Raw genomic sequence first — 15,228 nt, forward strand, 5'->3', positions numbered from 1 at the left:
TATGTTGACTAAGGACTGGCATTTTCTTTATGCATTTACTTTTAGTAGAGCTGCAGTATTGGCTCAGTAGAAAGCCTTGGAAACTGAGAGAGTCCTCACTTTCAGTATCAAACTCTCTCTCTCTCTCTCTCTCTCTTTTTTTTTTTTTTTGAGAGTTGGAAGTTAGAAGTTGTCAACAGTGTGAGTTAGTTATTTACAGAAACTTTATCCATACTTGCAATATAACAAGAGCAACTGATGGGGTAGGAGTCTAACTCTTGAACAGATTTTTTTATAGCCTTTTAAATATAGGAGAAGTAACATTTTCTGTTCTTCAGTATTAGGAAACCTCCAAGTGCTTATAGTGATGTCTGGGGCAGCTGGAGTCTGGGGAAGACATGGGAAGAAAAAAGTGCAATACAGAAAAAGCATACAATTTTATATATAAAGTCTGGAAACTTGTATATATTCTATGTCATCTCCCCAAAGTGCGAGATCAGATAAAGCTCATGAAATGAAGTGTAAGCCGCAGTCTTGAGGAACTGCTAGGGCTTAGCATCTTGCAAATGTCAAAGACAGCAAGGGGGTATTTTTGGACAGTGGACTTTTGATATGACTGATTGCTTTAGTTCAATGAGAAAGAAATAACTGATAGATTTTTGGACTGACTGATGTGCCAGAAGCAAAGATGGGAAGATTGTAAGGCTGCAGCAATGCAGCAAACTCTTTTCCTATTTTCTCAAAACAAACAAACAAAAAGATCTGTAATGGTTGAAAATGTGTATAATATTTTATAGTACTTACCTTTACAGTAGGAGGATAGTATTACATCATAGAAGAGTGTCCTACAGGACTGCACTTTCAAGAAATCCCATATGAATAATGTGTGTGAAAATTTTTTTCTTTCATTTTCAGTGGATTCCAGATTAAGTTTAGTTCAGTTAAATTAAAAAGGATTTTTTTTAAACTGTCAACTACACAAGTTCAGTGTTCACACATACAAGTATAAGTGTACTCGCTGTATTGTGGCTATTTGCTTCATCTATCAATAACTTAAATTCTGTACTTGATTACATTTGCATAACTTCAGTTTTCACTGGGATTGCATTGTTGTAGCTGGAAACAGTTTGGTGTTATAAAAAAGTTGTTATATGAACAAAATCTGAATCCAACTTGCTCCCTCTGTTATGACTATGAGTTATAAACGGATGTAAAACAGTTTTTTTTCAATCTAAGTGATTACATTGCTAAATGATCATGAAGAATAGGTCTATTGGGTAGATATGTCAAAATATAACTGCAGGTATTCTTTTCTTAAAGATCTGATTTTGGATATCTTCAGCTGTTGTTAATGAGCTGAAATAGTGTCGTGAACACTCATTATCATGTATGATACTGCTTATGATACTGTGTTGGGAAGCTTCTGGTTGGGTTGCTGGCATTCCTAATTGGCACAGGATTTTGATTTGATTTTAAAAATGTAAGTATTTAACTCTGACTTCTGGCATTCCAAAGTGAAACATTTTTCAACTTTAAAAAATAATTTTCTGGTAGTATAGCTTTCTTTGTCCCTTTATAAGGATTGCAGTATGGGGGTGGATTATAAACTGCAGCTTCAAAACAAATTGTACTAATATATTGAGATTGATTCATGTAGTAGTATGTTTTATGGGTAGCAGTAGAAAATCTAGAGCAATAATGTGGTGGAGGAAAGGTGTGGTATTGAACTCTTCTGCAGGACCACAGACTCTCTGGGAAGGACAGCCTCCCTGGTCACACATGTGGTGTGATCTGAGCCACTGTTGGTGAGATAGGACAATGTGGTGCTCATTGAAAAGGACCAAAGCTCATATAGGAAGAGAGAGTGATTCTGTGCTTTGGCTGGGTTGTGAGATTTTACCTTGTGAGATGTCAGCATCCCACAGCATGGCTTCTACTCTCCTTGCTGCTTTTAAAAGTGGATTTCTGGGTGTGGAAAGAAGAGTCTGGATATAGTTTATTTGAAAAGTAGGAAACTGAAGTAATTGATGGTTTGTATGCTTAAAATATATCCATACAATATACTGTTTTTACTCCAGAATAGTTGCATCTCACAATTACTTTGTTAACGCAGATTGTGAGATTGGTGTAGCGTAGGAGAAGAAAGGTCTTATAAATAGCTCAATAAAAGAGGAACTCATAAAGTAAGAGAGAAAGGAAAAGACCCAAGAATGTGAGCTAGAAGAGGGTGCTGCAAACAGGAGGTACCAAAGTGACTCTCCTAGAATGGACTTACTGCCTTGCTTTGCCTAATGTCCTTTTGCCATTGCATGACTTTTTAAACTTGTTTCACCTTCAGCAGCAGTAGTAAAAATTAGCTTTTGTTGCCTGTGGGCTATATCTAAGATCTTTCCTTTCTCTGCCTCCCTTTCAGCTATATAAAATAAAATTAGTGCTCAGTCAGACTTTCCAATGAGGCTGAAATAATAGCACAAATCAGTAGTTTATACTAAAATGATCTTAGTCGTCTTTAATACATGCCTGTTCAATTATTATTGGAACTAATCACTGGAGTTCACTGGCACAGCTTTGAGCTGGGGGTTGGACCAGATGACTTCCACGGATCTCCTTTCAGTGTAATTTATTCTATGATTTGAAATCATTCACTAAACAGTATGTAATGCATCATCTCACTATCTCTATCCCCTTCCACTAAAGGCATTTTAGCTAGTTCTAAGACAACAAACAAATAACACCCTCCCAGCAAACAAATAAGCAACCTGCCTGTCTTTTGGGATGAGATTTAATTCAAATTCTGGAATAAATGGCTGAAACTAGAACATTGAACTGTACAAATTTACAGTTTCAGATCTTAATTTTTCTTCACTTTTCCTCATACCCTTTTCTGTTTGGATGTGAGGGTCTCCTATTTTCAATCCCTCTTTTCTGCTTAACAGCCTGTCTAGTAGAGTCTTGTACGTATGTGTGTTGGATGTGAACGTGCTATTTAAAACAAAAGATTTTAGACTTGAGTAAGAGCAATGTTACAGTTTATCAGAATCTAGTTCTACTGTCTATTATGTTATTTATTCAATAACCACTGACTAGATAACAGACCTCAGGAAACATGGCTCATTGGAGAGGAGATATGTAAATGGATACCTACCATCTGAAGTTTTTCAGCTTTTAGAAGATAATGCTATATTATTTGAATTGATCTCACTGAGTTTGTTTGACTCAGTGTAGCTTTAGTGATGTACATAGAAGCTTGCTTGTCTGTAACAAAGATCTCTTTCTAGGGGAGTGATAAGTACATCGTATCTAGTGACACTAGAGCACAGCTGAAATTTCTTGAAAAGCTTGATCACCTAGAAAAGCAAAGAAAGGATGAAGAGGAACGTGAAATATTGCTGCGAGCAGCCAAGGTAAAAACTTCTTGCATTCCAAGAAAGTAGTAGTGTTCTTCGAGCATCTGCTGGTTTCTCCTATTTCTGCTTTAAATAAAGTAACTACTAACTTTGCAACTAAATTTTTGATAATTAGGATAGCTCAGGCCATACAGAAAAGGCTTTGAGTTTTTTACATTCCTTTAAAGATGACAAGAGCTCTTTCAAATGAGTGGTAGGAGTGATATCTTCTGAGATCATTCCTACTGGTCAAGGTGAAACAAAAGTCTATTAACATAGTCTTAAATTTTCTTTCTGTCTCTTTATTTCTGGTACTAAGACAGTTATGTCTCTGTCCTTATCTGTGCATGGCATTGTTCCAAAAATATGGGTTTACTGTGCCTGTTAAAGTTGGAGTCTCATGAGATTCAAGGCCCTGTTACAGATATTTGTTTATACTGAGATCAGAGAGCTAACCTACTTCTGTCTGGTAGCCTAGCCCTTGAGAATCCCTGCTCTAGCCACTGTTGGTGTAAGCATCCTTCTTCCCCCTTCTCTCCCTTCAAAAACAGAAAAGAAGCCTCAGTAAATGTTGCTCCATGAGATGCAACTTGATCATTTTCTGTTTGCTTTACAGTTTTTTGTTTTGCTTTCGTGTTGAATTCTGGAGTCACTTGGGCAGAAGGGTAATCTAGACCTGAAAGAATCCTGTTGTACTTGCACAAGAACAACTTCTTTTCTGAACTTCCTGTCCCTTTTAAGTGTCTGCTACTGACATGAACAACATCATGCCTAGACTGGACCTGACTGACAGCGTTAGCATCATTTTCAGCTTAATCTTGCTTCAGGCTATAACAGAGGCAGCCGGCCCAGATGAGGAGAGCGGGTGTACGTGTGTGTGGTGAGGGGGAGGGGAGCCAGTCTGGATTGAGGCATTCACCCCTGGAGCTAAATCTTTCAATCGTGAGAGAAAATTGTCATTTACTAAATATTTAATGAACACTATGGTGTTTGGATGCTAGTAATTTCTATTCTTTTTTTTTCCTCGTTGGTAGAGTCGCTCCAATAAAGAAGATCCAGAGCAACTGCGTTTAAAGCAGAAAGCAAAAGAGGTAAGACTTTCAAGTTACCATGCCTGCCTTTGTGTGTTGAGAAGGTTGGCAGCCCTGTCCTGGCAATTAGGTCAGGGTTTATTTTGCTGTTGCATACCATTTGCAGAGGCCTTGGGGAAGGACAGGAACTGCTGCAGGCAAGGGCAGTACTTCAAATGAGGTCAATGAATTGAGGTCTCTTTTTAACATTTTATTTTCATAGTTTAGCCTGTCTAGAAATGGTTCTTTGTAAACTATAGCAGCATATTTGGTAGGAATATAATGTGGGATTAGAGAGGGGGGAGAGAAACTTTGAGATTTAGCATCTGGGACTGTACAATAGGCTACATTTTTCCAGGGTAATTGTTCGTTTTGTAAATCTGATACTGCTTATAATTCTTTGGCTGGGAGGCGGTACTGGGATTTAGTTTTAAATGGAAAATGCCTCTGGCTTTTAATTTTCTGGGCCCAGCAGTTTTCTGTTCTGGAATGGAGCCCTTGTTTCACACAGTTCATGTTTAGCTGCAGGGGTTTTAGTTTATAGCTTAGACTGGTTAAGCTTTTACTCCCAGAGGCCTCTGCATAGCAACTGTAGAAATCAACAAATAAGTTCATTTATGTCTGCAGTCTCCTCTCAGTAGCTGACTTTTTACATTTCCCAATATCCATTTCCTGACTTTTCTAGCCTGAGAGAAAAAAGCTCCACTAATTGGAGCTTATTTTAATTGAGCCTTAATATTGGATCTCACTGGAGTTGCCCCCAGAGCTACTGGGAACAGAATGAAATGAAAGTACCTAAGGTTGAAGATGTGTGTGTGTGTGTGTGTGTGAAATTTTTCACTTGACCTACAGATTCTTTTCCCTGCTGAATAAATCATCAAGCCTGTTCACATTTCTGATTAAGGATCTGACAGCAGACGATAATAAAGACAATTGAGGTGTGAGACGTGTGATACAGAGCTGAAGAAATTGGTTTCTATAGTTACTTGACTGATTTCATGCAATTTTTAAGGATCTTTGTGCTAAATGAGAATGATTTTCTGAGCAACCTTTTTCCTTAACTGTGCCTCTTGAACTATGAAATTTGTTGTTGCTTAACATTGCTGCACTTGGCTCCTAGGTGCCAGCAGCAGCAGCAGGTTATTTATGAATGCTTTAAAGGCCCTTATTGTTTGGATTAATGTAGGAGCTGAGGCAAAACAAATGGAAATCCAGTAAAATAGTCGTAGAATCAATGCTCTGGATTTTCACCAGAGTAGAAGAAATTCATAAAATGAGAAAAGGAGGAACCTGCTTTACTATCTATATTTTAATTCATTTGTTTTCTTACAACTCTTTATTTTTCCATGCTTATAATTTGTGAGTACAGAAGTTGTGTTAAAGCCCTTCTCACTTTACCTCTGGGGTCATCAGGATCAGCAATCAGTGGATGAATGCTAATTTGCTTTGTTTCATAGGTGGTCTTACCTCTGTGTTTTTTTTCTTTTCTTTCCCCCAAGAGATTTTATTATATTAAAACACTGCAAACCTTTACATGATTCATTTGTGTAACTTCTCTCTTTTCCTTTGAACAATAGTATATAGGAACTTGAAAAATACTAGATATTTAGAATAGAAATTAGGTATGGGGTTTTTTTCTTTTCCTTTCTTTAAACTGCTTAATACTGTTAGTGAGGTCTCTTTAAAAGTGGCTTACAGGTTTGCAAATACAGAGCCAACAGTGGAGAAGGATGAGTTTAGTGCTTAGCGTTCTATTAAATTCTTGAGTTCACATCCTTTAGTACATCTTATCTTTTGCCAGATTAACACAGCTTTCATTGCACTTGTCCTGCATTTCCATCAATTCCTTACTGCTCCCTGAGTGTGTCCAACTGCTTCATTAAAAGAAAACGAAACAGATTTGCCCCTTTGGATAATACAGATATTTGTATTGGTATGCATTGGCCTCTGTTCTATTGTTTTGCTCTCCTAAGAATGAGGTAACCAGCACTTCAAAATTTCAGTTACAGCACATGGAACCAACCTTATGTGCCATGGATTTTCTTCTGTAAGTAATGTGCCCAAATGCAGCTGGTTGGTTTTGACACTTTATTGACAGTTTGGAGATAAATGATCAGCTCACATTTACATAAAAATGCAAACACAAGTAGAGCCTGGAAATGAGAGCAAAGTAAAAATCAGCAAATATCCTAAGGCTGAAACTGGTAACTCAGAAGCACAGTGTACCCTGGGATGAAAGTCGGAAGAGGCTTACTATTGTCTTGTCAAGTTGTAAGTGTAGCCTGCTCCTAAGAAGCCAAACTGCTGGGGAATTTTGATACCTCTGTCAGCTGGAGTTGGATCACTTCCTGATCATTCTAGTTGAATATTGGAAAGACTAACGTAATTTTGTCTCTTTGTAGTTCTTTAAGAAAAGAATATAGGTCTTTCTTCTTCTAAGCTGGCTTTTATGTGTTAATGGAGACCTGCTGGAAGAAGGGAGAGGGTGAGGCCCTGGAGATCTTGAGCATGTTCTCTACCAACATTTCCCAAAATGCAGATAAGTATTCATAACAATGAATACTTATAAATTCAGAATTTTCTGTCATCCTGCAGCTGGAGGCAACATCTTAAAATTGCCAGAAGTACATTCAGAGACTTGGCAATGGATTCTTTTATGCAAAAGGCTATACATAATTACTGTGACCTTTTTGTCCCTTTTTGCATGACCTATTACCTCAAACTTCCCCTATGCTAACAGTCATTTGTTTTCCTATGTTCTTAGTCAACATAGCTTGCTATGAATTAGGTCTTTATTTACTTCCCCCTTTCACCTGTTTCAGCAAATTTTAATACCTATAGAAAATGCATTCCTTCTGAAACAGCTGCTAGGCTTGCCTGAAGCTGCTCCTTTATCCACTCAAGAATTTTATCCTTGCTCACCTAATAGGCCAGCCCTTTGTATAACAGCATTCTCAAAAAAACAGGCAAACTGCTCCTGCTTTTCATTCATCCTAATCTGCCACTGCTTGAGGGTCCAGTCCTTGCATTGTCACTGATGCTTTTACTTTAAACCTTAACTTTCCAAATGCTTTCTGCCACTCCCTGTTCTACTTTCAACTATACTTTTGGTTGTAAGAAAAATGTTTAGTTGATGTGGTTCCTGTAGCTGTCTGAAATGACCTACCTTACAGTTGGTAGAGGATACCATCAAATAAGCAAATGTGCCGTGTAAAGAGAACATCACAGAAGACCTGTAAAAATGTTGGTATGTAACAGTGTATATTGTGAACTTAAATCTAAACTCTGATCTTTTATACTTCTGTCTTGTGTCCTCAAAACTTTTTGGTAGTATCTGATTTCAGAAAGTTCAATGCTGAGACTGGGCAGACCTTTCAAACAGTGTATGTACTGCTCCTTGGGGTTGAGTAGGTAAACAGATCTCACTGATAGCATCTTAGCTTATTCCACAAGAGTAACCGTCATCTAGACTCCTACCATGTGGTGCCTTGCAGCATCTATCCGTGAGAGAGGTGAGCAGCTGCATCATTAACAAGGGGAAGGAGTGCATAGATGGACAGTTAACGTGCCAGCCTCATTCCTTGCTGCTCCAGCAACTCTAGTAGCTTATGACTACACAGGTCTTCCTAGTCACTTGTTCCTGCCAGCTTGATGTACTTATGTGTTTCACTGTTAAGATTTTGCCACAGATGTTACAAGATGACAACAGACGAGATGCTGAGAAAATTCAGTACCTTCAGTATGGACTGATAGGGAGTAAAATAAAAAATCCTAACTCTCTGTAAAGACAAAAAAAAGCTCCAGCGAAAACACTGAAGAAAATGTCAGCGTGATTCTTGTGAGTTCCCGGGTGTCACTTAGTAAGAATTGAACTTCAACTTCTACAGTAGCTCTTTTCAAATATAACTTTTTTCTCTCCCCCCTCCCCCCCTCAAATTCATGTGACCATCTCAACTGTTTTTCCCTTACTTTTCCTTGAATTCTTAGGTAATGGGTAACTGTTACCTAATTCTTTATCTGCTGCTTTCCTTTCTCTCTCCAACCCACAATTCTCAAGCTGTTTGTTTCCTTTATTTCTTATGTTGCTTCTGTATTTAGTCTTCTAGCCCTAATGGTTCAAATAGTCAAAGACCACTCTTGTAGCAGGATGAGGCAAACTCCTGAGCTGTTAGCACTCAAAAAAGCAAACTAGATGCTGCAAATAACTGTTTTTTATGAGCCTTCAGTGACATCCTGAGAGCTTTTGCTTGATTATCTAATCTGTATTACCTTTATTGTCTCTGTACTGTTTCTTGCCTGCTTCTTCATGTCGAAGAAACCACAATTATTGAACAAATGTATGTTTTGTTACTCTGCAATGTTTTCCTACAGGTAATAAAAGGCTATTCATATGAAAATTCTAGTGTTATGAGTATTGCAGGAAATTAGAGATGGAAATCCTGTAAAATGTTAGCTTTACTCAAAAAACTAAAACCAAATCTCTAGTGTTATGTCATCTCCATCCTGGTGTTTTGAAGAAGATAAAAAGTTAAATGAAGAGTAGCTGAATACAGTGTAGGGTACCTTAATAACAGCTGATTGGAAGATGATAGCTATTTTATCTAATGGAAAAGCAAAAGCCCACCTCCCTATCTCCCCAAGAAAAACTTAAGTGTAATTGTGGGTTTTCACATAGTCTTTTCTAAATTTCTACAAGACATTAATGAACACCAAGTAATAAGCAGCTGCAAGTATGATCATAGATAGGAAACTTGCTAATTGGGCAGACTGTAGGACTGAAAAAATTATTTTAAGAGGGTCAAAAGATAGTGATGAAGAACCAGAAAATACTATACCAAGAACAGGTGCTGGGTGAACTAAATGGGATGGAGGTGAAAGATAAGTCTTAAACATTCTTCAGTTTTGAGACCACACAAGAGTGAGTCAGTAGGCAGTGTTACAGCAGTTAAATCATTCATGATATTGTACGTTTGGAAGAACTATGTGTTTTTAAGTAATCTCTTAATGCTGGGCACTGTACTGTTCTGATCAATCAAGATTCACTAATAATGATTGAACAGTCTTCTCACAAGTGATAGCAGCTGTAACAATGAATGTTAGAGTATATTGCATGGTACTGTGACCTTTTTCTTGGCTACACAATGAAAGTAGTGTATAGACTGTGTTTAAAAATGTGTAAGGAGAGCTTGACACTGAATGCTAGGAGTCAAGAAGTCACTACACTATGGATATTTTTTCTTTAATTCTGTGGGAATTTAGTTATCTATATATTAGAGAATGTCAGTTACCAACTGAAGGAAAAATAGTTCTGTGGGAAGATAATTGCACTGCTGTGCTGATAAGGGCTTTTGTCGTTCTCCAAAACATGCTATTGCAGCCAAATAAGGCATCTGGTCTTGGGGGGCACAGCCACTATATGGCCTGTTTTGCTGCTAAAGCATGTATGTGGAATATTAAGCTGAGAGAAATCTACAATATTGCATACAGCCCTATTATATGGTAGGGCTGGTTGTTCAACCAGTGTATACTATCCTGCCTTGTGCTTTTAAATCTAAATTGAAACAGAGGAAAGTCAATGGAAACTAATTGTATGACTAATTAAAACAGTTTGAAAGGAAGCAATTGCAAAAAGAGGAACTGTGTTGTAGGCAAGAGGAGAAGATGGTAAATGCTTAAGTATGCAGCCTTCAAATGTCATTTTTCTTCGGAGAATGTCCCTTACATGAGAGCTCTGGTATACAGTGGCATTCAACCTGTAGGGCAGATAGTTTTGTACCGGAAAGGTAGAGGCTGGAAGCAGTAATACTTATTGAGCTTTATGGCAACCAATATGAGAGGCTCAGAATTAAACCTTAAAAAATCTGCTTTTATTTTTCTTTTTTCTCATAAGTTTCTCAAAATGCTTAAAGGGAATGCAAAAAAAGCTTTTTCTTCCAAGACAATGAAGGGGATAAGCAACTGAGAATAGTAGAAATATATTAATATATTATTTCAAAATATCAAATGAAGGGCACAAACTCACTGGACCTTTAATTGAAAAAGATGATCAGAAAAAATAATAACTAGAAATAAGTGATGAAAGCAATTTTGGTGGGTTAAGTAGCCCAACTTAAAAAGCACCTCAACATTTAGTTCTTAAATATGTACAGGGAAGGGCTGTGGTAAAAGATGGTAGGTGTTCTGTTCACATTGCCTTTTCTTTTTTTCATCTTGCATCAGTGCAAAAGTAAATATTGACATCTCATGACAGTTGCTTTGATGTACCTATTTTATAATATTTTAATATTTACCAACATATGATTTAACCTCCTTACTGTGTAAGCTTGAAGAATAGGGTGCTTCCCCCCTCTCTTTTGTATGCCTATTTCTTTCCCTTCTTTTTTCTGCAAGTCTTATACAAATTTTTGTTCATCTACTTTAGTGCTTTTATTACTCCTGATGTACTTATTGCTGGATAGCACACATAGCCCTTAGGCGTATATTAACTTGTCTTCAGCCTTCCCTGGTTTGCTTTCCTGCCAGTTCTCCTGTTACTTTAAATATTTTATTTAATCTGTCCCGTACTCTGTTGTCATACAGTATTGTATGTGGAGACATCCTGATTCCCTCTTCTCTTGATAATAAACCCAATATCTTGCACATATGCTTTCTAGTCTCTTTTCCTCATCAGTTAGAACTAAGTCCAGAACTGTCATGTGTAGCTTCCCCATAATGTCTTAGGAGCACTTCTTCTGAGCTCATTTACATCTGCGTAGCTGTATTTGTTACTGCCTTACCAAGACTATATTTTTTGCTTTTCTAAACATAATTCCCGAACACTTGAACTTGAGAAAGGGGTGAAAAATTCATCGCTGTTTGTACTTGCATATTCAAACTCCTGTGAAAGAACAATTGTATGAATTACATAAAATACATGTAATCAGTCAGCATCATGCTGAACAAATGGTGTCTGGCTTTTAACTTCAGAGCTGTTATTCCTCTAAGAACTCTGATTAATACAGATGTGTAATTTCTTGTCTCTGATTTAGAAAAATCTTCCCCAGTAAAACTACTCTTGAGGATTTAGAGAACAGAGATCTCATGCACTTCATTTGTCTTCTACACGAGCTTATAGCAAATACTTGAATCCTTTGTGTACTTTGTGACCAAGCATGAGGGCTTAATTTGTTTTTTTTTGTTTGTTTGTTTTGTTTTTTTTTCACTCATTTTCAAAGGACCGTGGGTTAAGCTAAATAGCTCTCCTTTGCTCTCATTTGATAATACAGCCTTCTGCTACTACACGCATCATGGAATAGATGGTGTAAATTAGTGGGGGGTTTATTTGTTTGGTTTTTTTTAGTAGAATACAAATTTCCATTCTTAACTGTTTAAGGGATTCTTCCTTGTAGTGACTGGGAAAATTTTGCAAAGTTTGTGCAGCCCAGATTAGTGGAGCTCCAATAATGTGAACTGCATTTCCTGTACTTCATAATCTAAAGAGTTAAAAACCAACATTCATTGGGTATTACAGGATTTGAAACAGCTTCATTGATTCCAATTAGAGAGTACTAGTTAGAAATTAAGAGGTATGATTTCCCTTTCTTTTCCTTTTGGATATAAGTGAAATCACTGTTCGCACTGATGTGATGCTCCTCTTAGTTGAAAGAAGAAATACCTGCAAAAATATCTGTCTGTTCTATAAAACAAGTATTGTTCTGTTCTGCTTTGATACCTCCTACTTATTTTGTGTGTGGGAGCCAAAAACAGCTCAGTACCTTTTCCTGAAAAGGTGAAAGATGCTTTTTAAATTTTTGCCTAACCCTGTAAGCAAGCAAGCAGGCAGACTGAGTTCACTAGTAACTACTCTTTGGTGAGTGTTTGGGACTGAAGAGATTTCATTGTTAGGAATTTTTGTTTTAGCAGAATTGCTTAAAGAAAAAAGGTTTGTCATCTCCAACTGAAATACTTCCTGTCATCTTATGCAACTTGAAATTTCACTTTTTTAATATTGAAATGCTGCCAAAAATATCGTTGGTGTAGGGTAGAAATAGGCTTTGCATATTTTCTGAAGTATGGAATATGAGAATAAAATAAGAAATACAATTCCTGCGAGCAGAAAAAGAAGTATTTTTCCTGGAAAGGATTGAGTAAAGAACGGGTCAATTTTAAAACCTTTCATTTTGTGTGATTACAGCCTTTTCATACAAATGCCATTTCACTGTAAGGGAGGACTTTAAAACATACCTTACTTTTTGATTTGTGCTGCAGGTCAGATTAACTAAAATGGTTATTGTGTCACCCTAGAAATTCTTGCTTTGCTGCAAGACCAGACTTTAAACCTTATTTTTATTATTAAAAAGGCCAGCAGCAACAAAGACTATTTTACAGGTTCTGAGACATTTTTATAGCAATTTGATCTTTATATACAAGTTTTTAGAACTCTTTGTACTGTGGTTCTTAGTGTATGTAAAAATCTGAAGGCTGGGAGCAGACGCATGAACATTGATTTGCTTCTTGTCCGAAGATTGTTCCCTGTTACACGGATTTAGAATAGAACATACGTATTCAGTTCTTGTGTCATGGTGGAATGGCAGCATCTTTCCATCTAATTTGCTTCATCTGCTGAGAGCCCCCGTACCAACCAGTTTGAGGGTTGATGTGACAGATTTCCATTCGCTTTCTTGAATTGTCATTATGTACTTCTGTTGTGGAGAAAAAATGGTATGTTTTCAAGATACAAACCAGCGTATGAAATTTTCTGTTTTTACCCAATTTTAGTCAAATACTGATGTTAAAAAAGGATCCCTAGAAGGAAAACAATACCAGCTGCAACTTCTCTACATCATGTTTTTCATATACGTATGTACTACTTTTATTGTCTTTCACTTGCTTCAGTGATTTTTCTGCCCTAACTGGTGTGCTACAAAAATACCTGTTAAAAGGGAGATAGGATCAACATAGTTGCCTCTTACTCTTTCCTAATTTTGGTTTTTCAGCAGTAAATAGCAAGTCAGTATCCTCAGGTGTCCCTTGATGTTGCCTTTCTGTCTTCTCCTGATCCTCTGTTTTAAACTGCTCACATAATGCTTGGTCACTTAATATTACCCATTTGTAAGAACCAGACTTGTTAAAGAAAAATTTACTGGCTTCAGTAATATAATTTGGACACTAGCCCATATGTCGTAATGGGGATATGTTTAGTCCATTATGGACCTTGTTTGTTTTGTCTTAATAATGTTCTCAAAAAAATCCAAGAGATGTCTAGATTGCAGTGAGGCTAAGGTTTTTCTCCCCCCCCCACCCCCTGAAACCCTTATCAGATTCTGCTGGATCTGAAAAATTCTTTGACTGTTTGAGGTGGAAAAAAATTATTGGGAAAAACATGTAGGTTTCAGCAATAGCATGCATTTCCAGCATCATTTTGAGAATTGCTTGATGCATCAATTCTGTTTCTAGAAAGTGCGTGTCCTTCTCCTACCTTCCAAGTGTCGTCTTGCCCTTTGCATCGGTAGATTTTCTGTCAGTACTGCTCTCAAGCAGCAATACTCCCTTCTGCTTGGAGTCAGTGTCTCCAGGGTGATTTGCTAGTTTGAATCTCTTGGGGCAAATGAGCTAGTGTCCAGACACTGTGTGGTCTACATACCCAGAGCAGCATGCCTGGTTTCCAAGAAACAGTGTTCGAGCGCTACTGCATCGTCCTGCATCCTGCACTGATACATAAACCACCTCAGAAATTACTTCGTAGCTGTAGCTCTTGTCCTGTATCTTTACTGTGGCAACCTGTCAACATTGGCTGTACAAGAGAGGGGATTTTTATTTCAGTGCTGTTTCAAGACAGTTACCAAATGGTCAGTGGTCATCAATTTTTAGAAGTCCAACTGTAGTGGAGGCTTTTGAGGACTGCATTGGGAATAATTTTGTATGTGCTTTGTATGATTGTGGTGTGTGTGGTGCTATTTTTTTTACTAGGCTTACTTTGAGATCCATAATTTGCTGCTTTTACCTATAGAGAGCCCTTTGGTTTCAGTCTAATGGCTCTCAGAAGTGAGGCAAATCATCTTTCTCTCTTGAGTTTTCTTTACATAGCAGCATTTCCTTTAAACTTAGAATTTGGTCTGCCCCTGAAGAGTTACTATGTGCATGATATGTAATATGTGCTTCTGTGGGAAGAGCACTGCAGCAGGTGTATGAATGTTGTGATAGCCAAACTATGTTACTGCTGAGAAAGTGTAATTCTGTAGCAATTCATCTCAGTTGCCTGTAAGCGGTGGTGTCTGAGTTTAGAGGGCTGTGTAGTTGGGACTGGAAGTTTCATGTCCCTCCACCACAGAATCTCAGTGTTTTATTGCTTCTGATTAATCTGAGGAATGATGAAAACTTCAGATGAGAACAGTTTCTAAACGTCAGTATTTGAGGTTTTCATTTTGCGTGAATTTTTGATTTAGTTTGATTTAGTCATTTCTGACCATTCTCAGTAAGTTCTGAAATAATAAAAATATATACGTATGTAATCTTCCCTTTAATATGTACATATAAAATATTTTATACAAGTAGGTCAGCAGGAAGTAACTTGGATTACTACAGAACACTAGTATTTTTCAAGTTTAAGGGGCACAAAACCTTAGTTTCTTAAATGTTCTTGAAAACATTACCCTATAGTTAAAGAAGAAAAAAAAAAAAAAAAAACGTGGGAGGATGTATTGAACATGCAGAACCGAAGCAATTCTGATGAATAAAATTGTAAATGTTTACACTGAACACATGGGCAAGAATAACAGTATGTGTGATAAGTGAATGATCATGGCTAGTGTTGT

General features: G+C 37.2%; 1 protein-coding gene across 1 annotated transcript in view; it reads left to right on the forward strand.

Moving 5' to 3' along the window:
- The window catches only part of TAF4B (TATA-box binding protein associated factor 4b), a 67,328-nt gene that overhangs the window by 38,933 nt on the left and 13,167 nt on the right, over positions 1-15,228 (forward strand). The window contains exons 12-13 of the mRNA XM_062568143.1: positions 3,258-3,383; positions 4,400-4,456. Of these exons, the coding sequence (XP_062424127.1) occupies positions 3,258-3,383; positions 4,400-4,456 (183 nt within the window). The remainder of the gene's footprint in view (positions 1-3,257; positions 3,384-4,399; positions 4,457-15,228) is intronic.

The sequence above is a fragment of the Rhea pennata genome, chromosome 2 (genome assembly GCF_028389875.1).
Source record: "Rhea pennata isolate bPtePen1 chromosome 2, bPtePen1.pri, whole genome shotgun sequence".
Classification (NCBI taxonomy): Eukaryota; Metazoa; Chordata; class Aves; order Rheiformes; family Rheidae; genus Rhea; species Rhea pennata.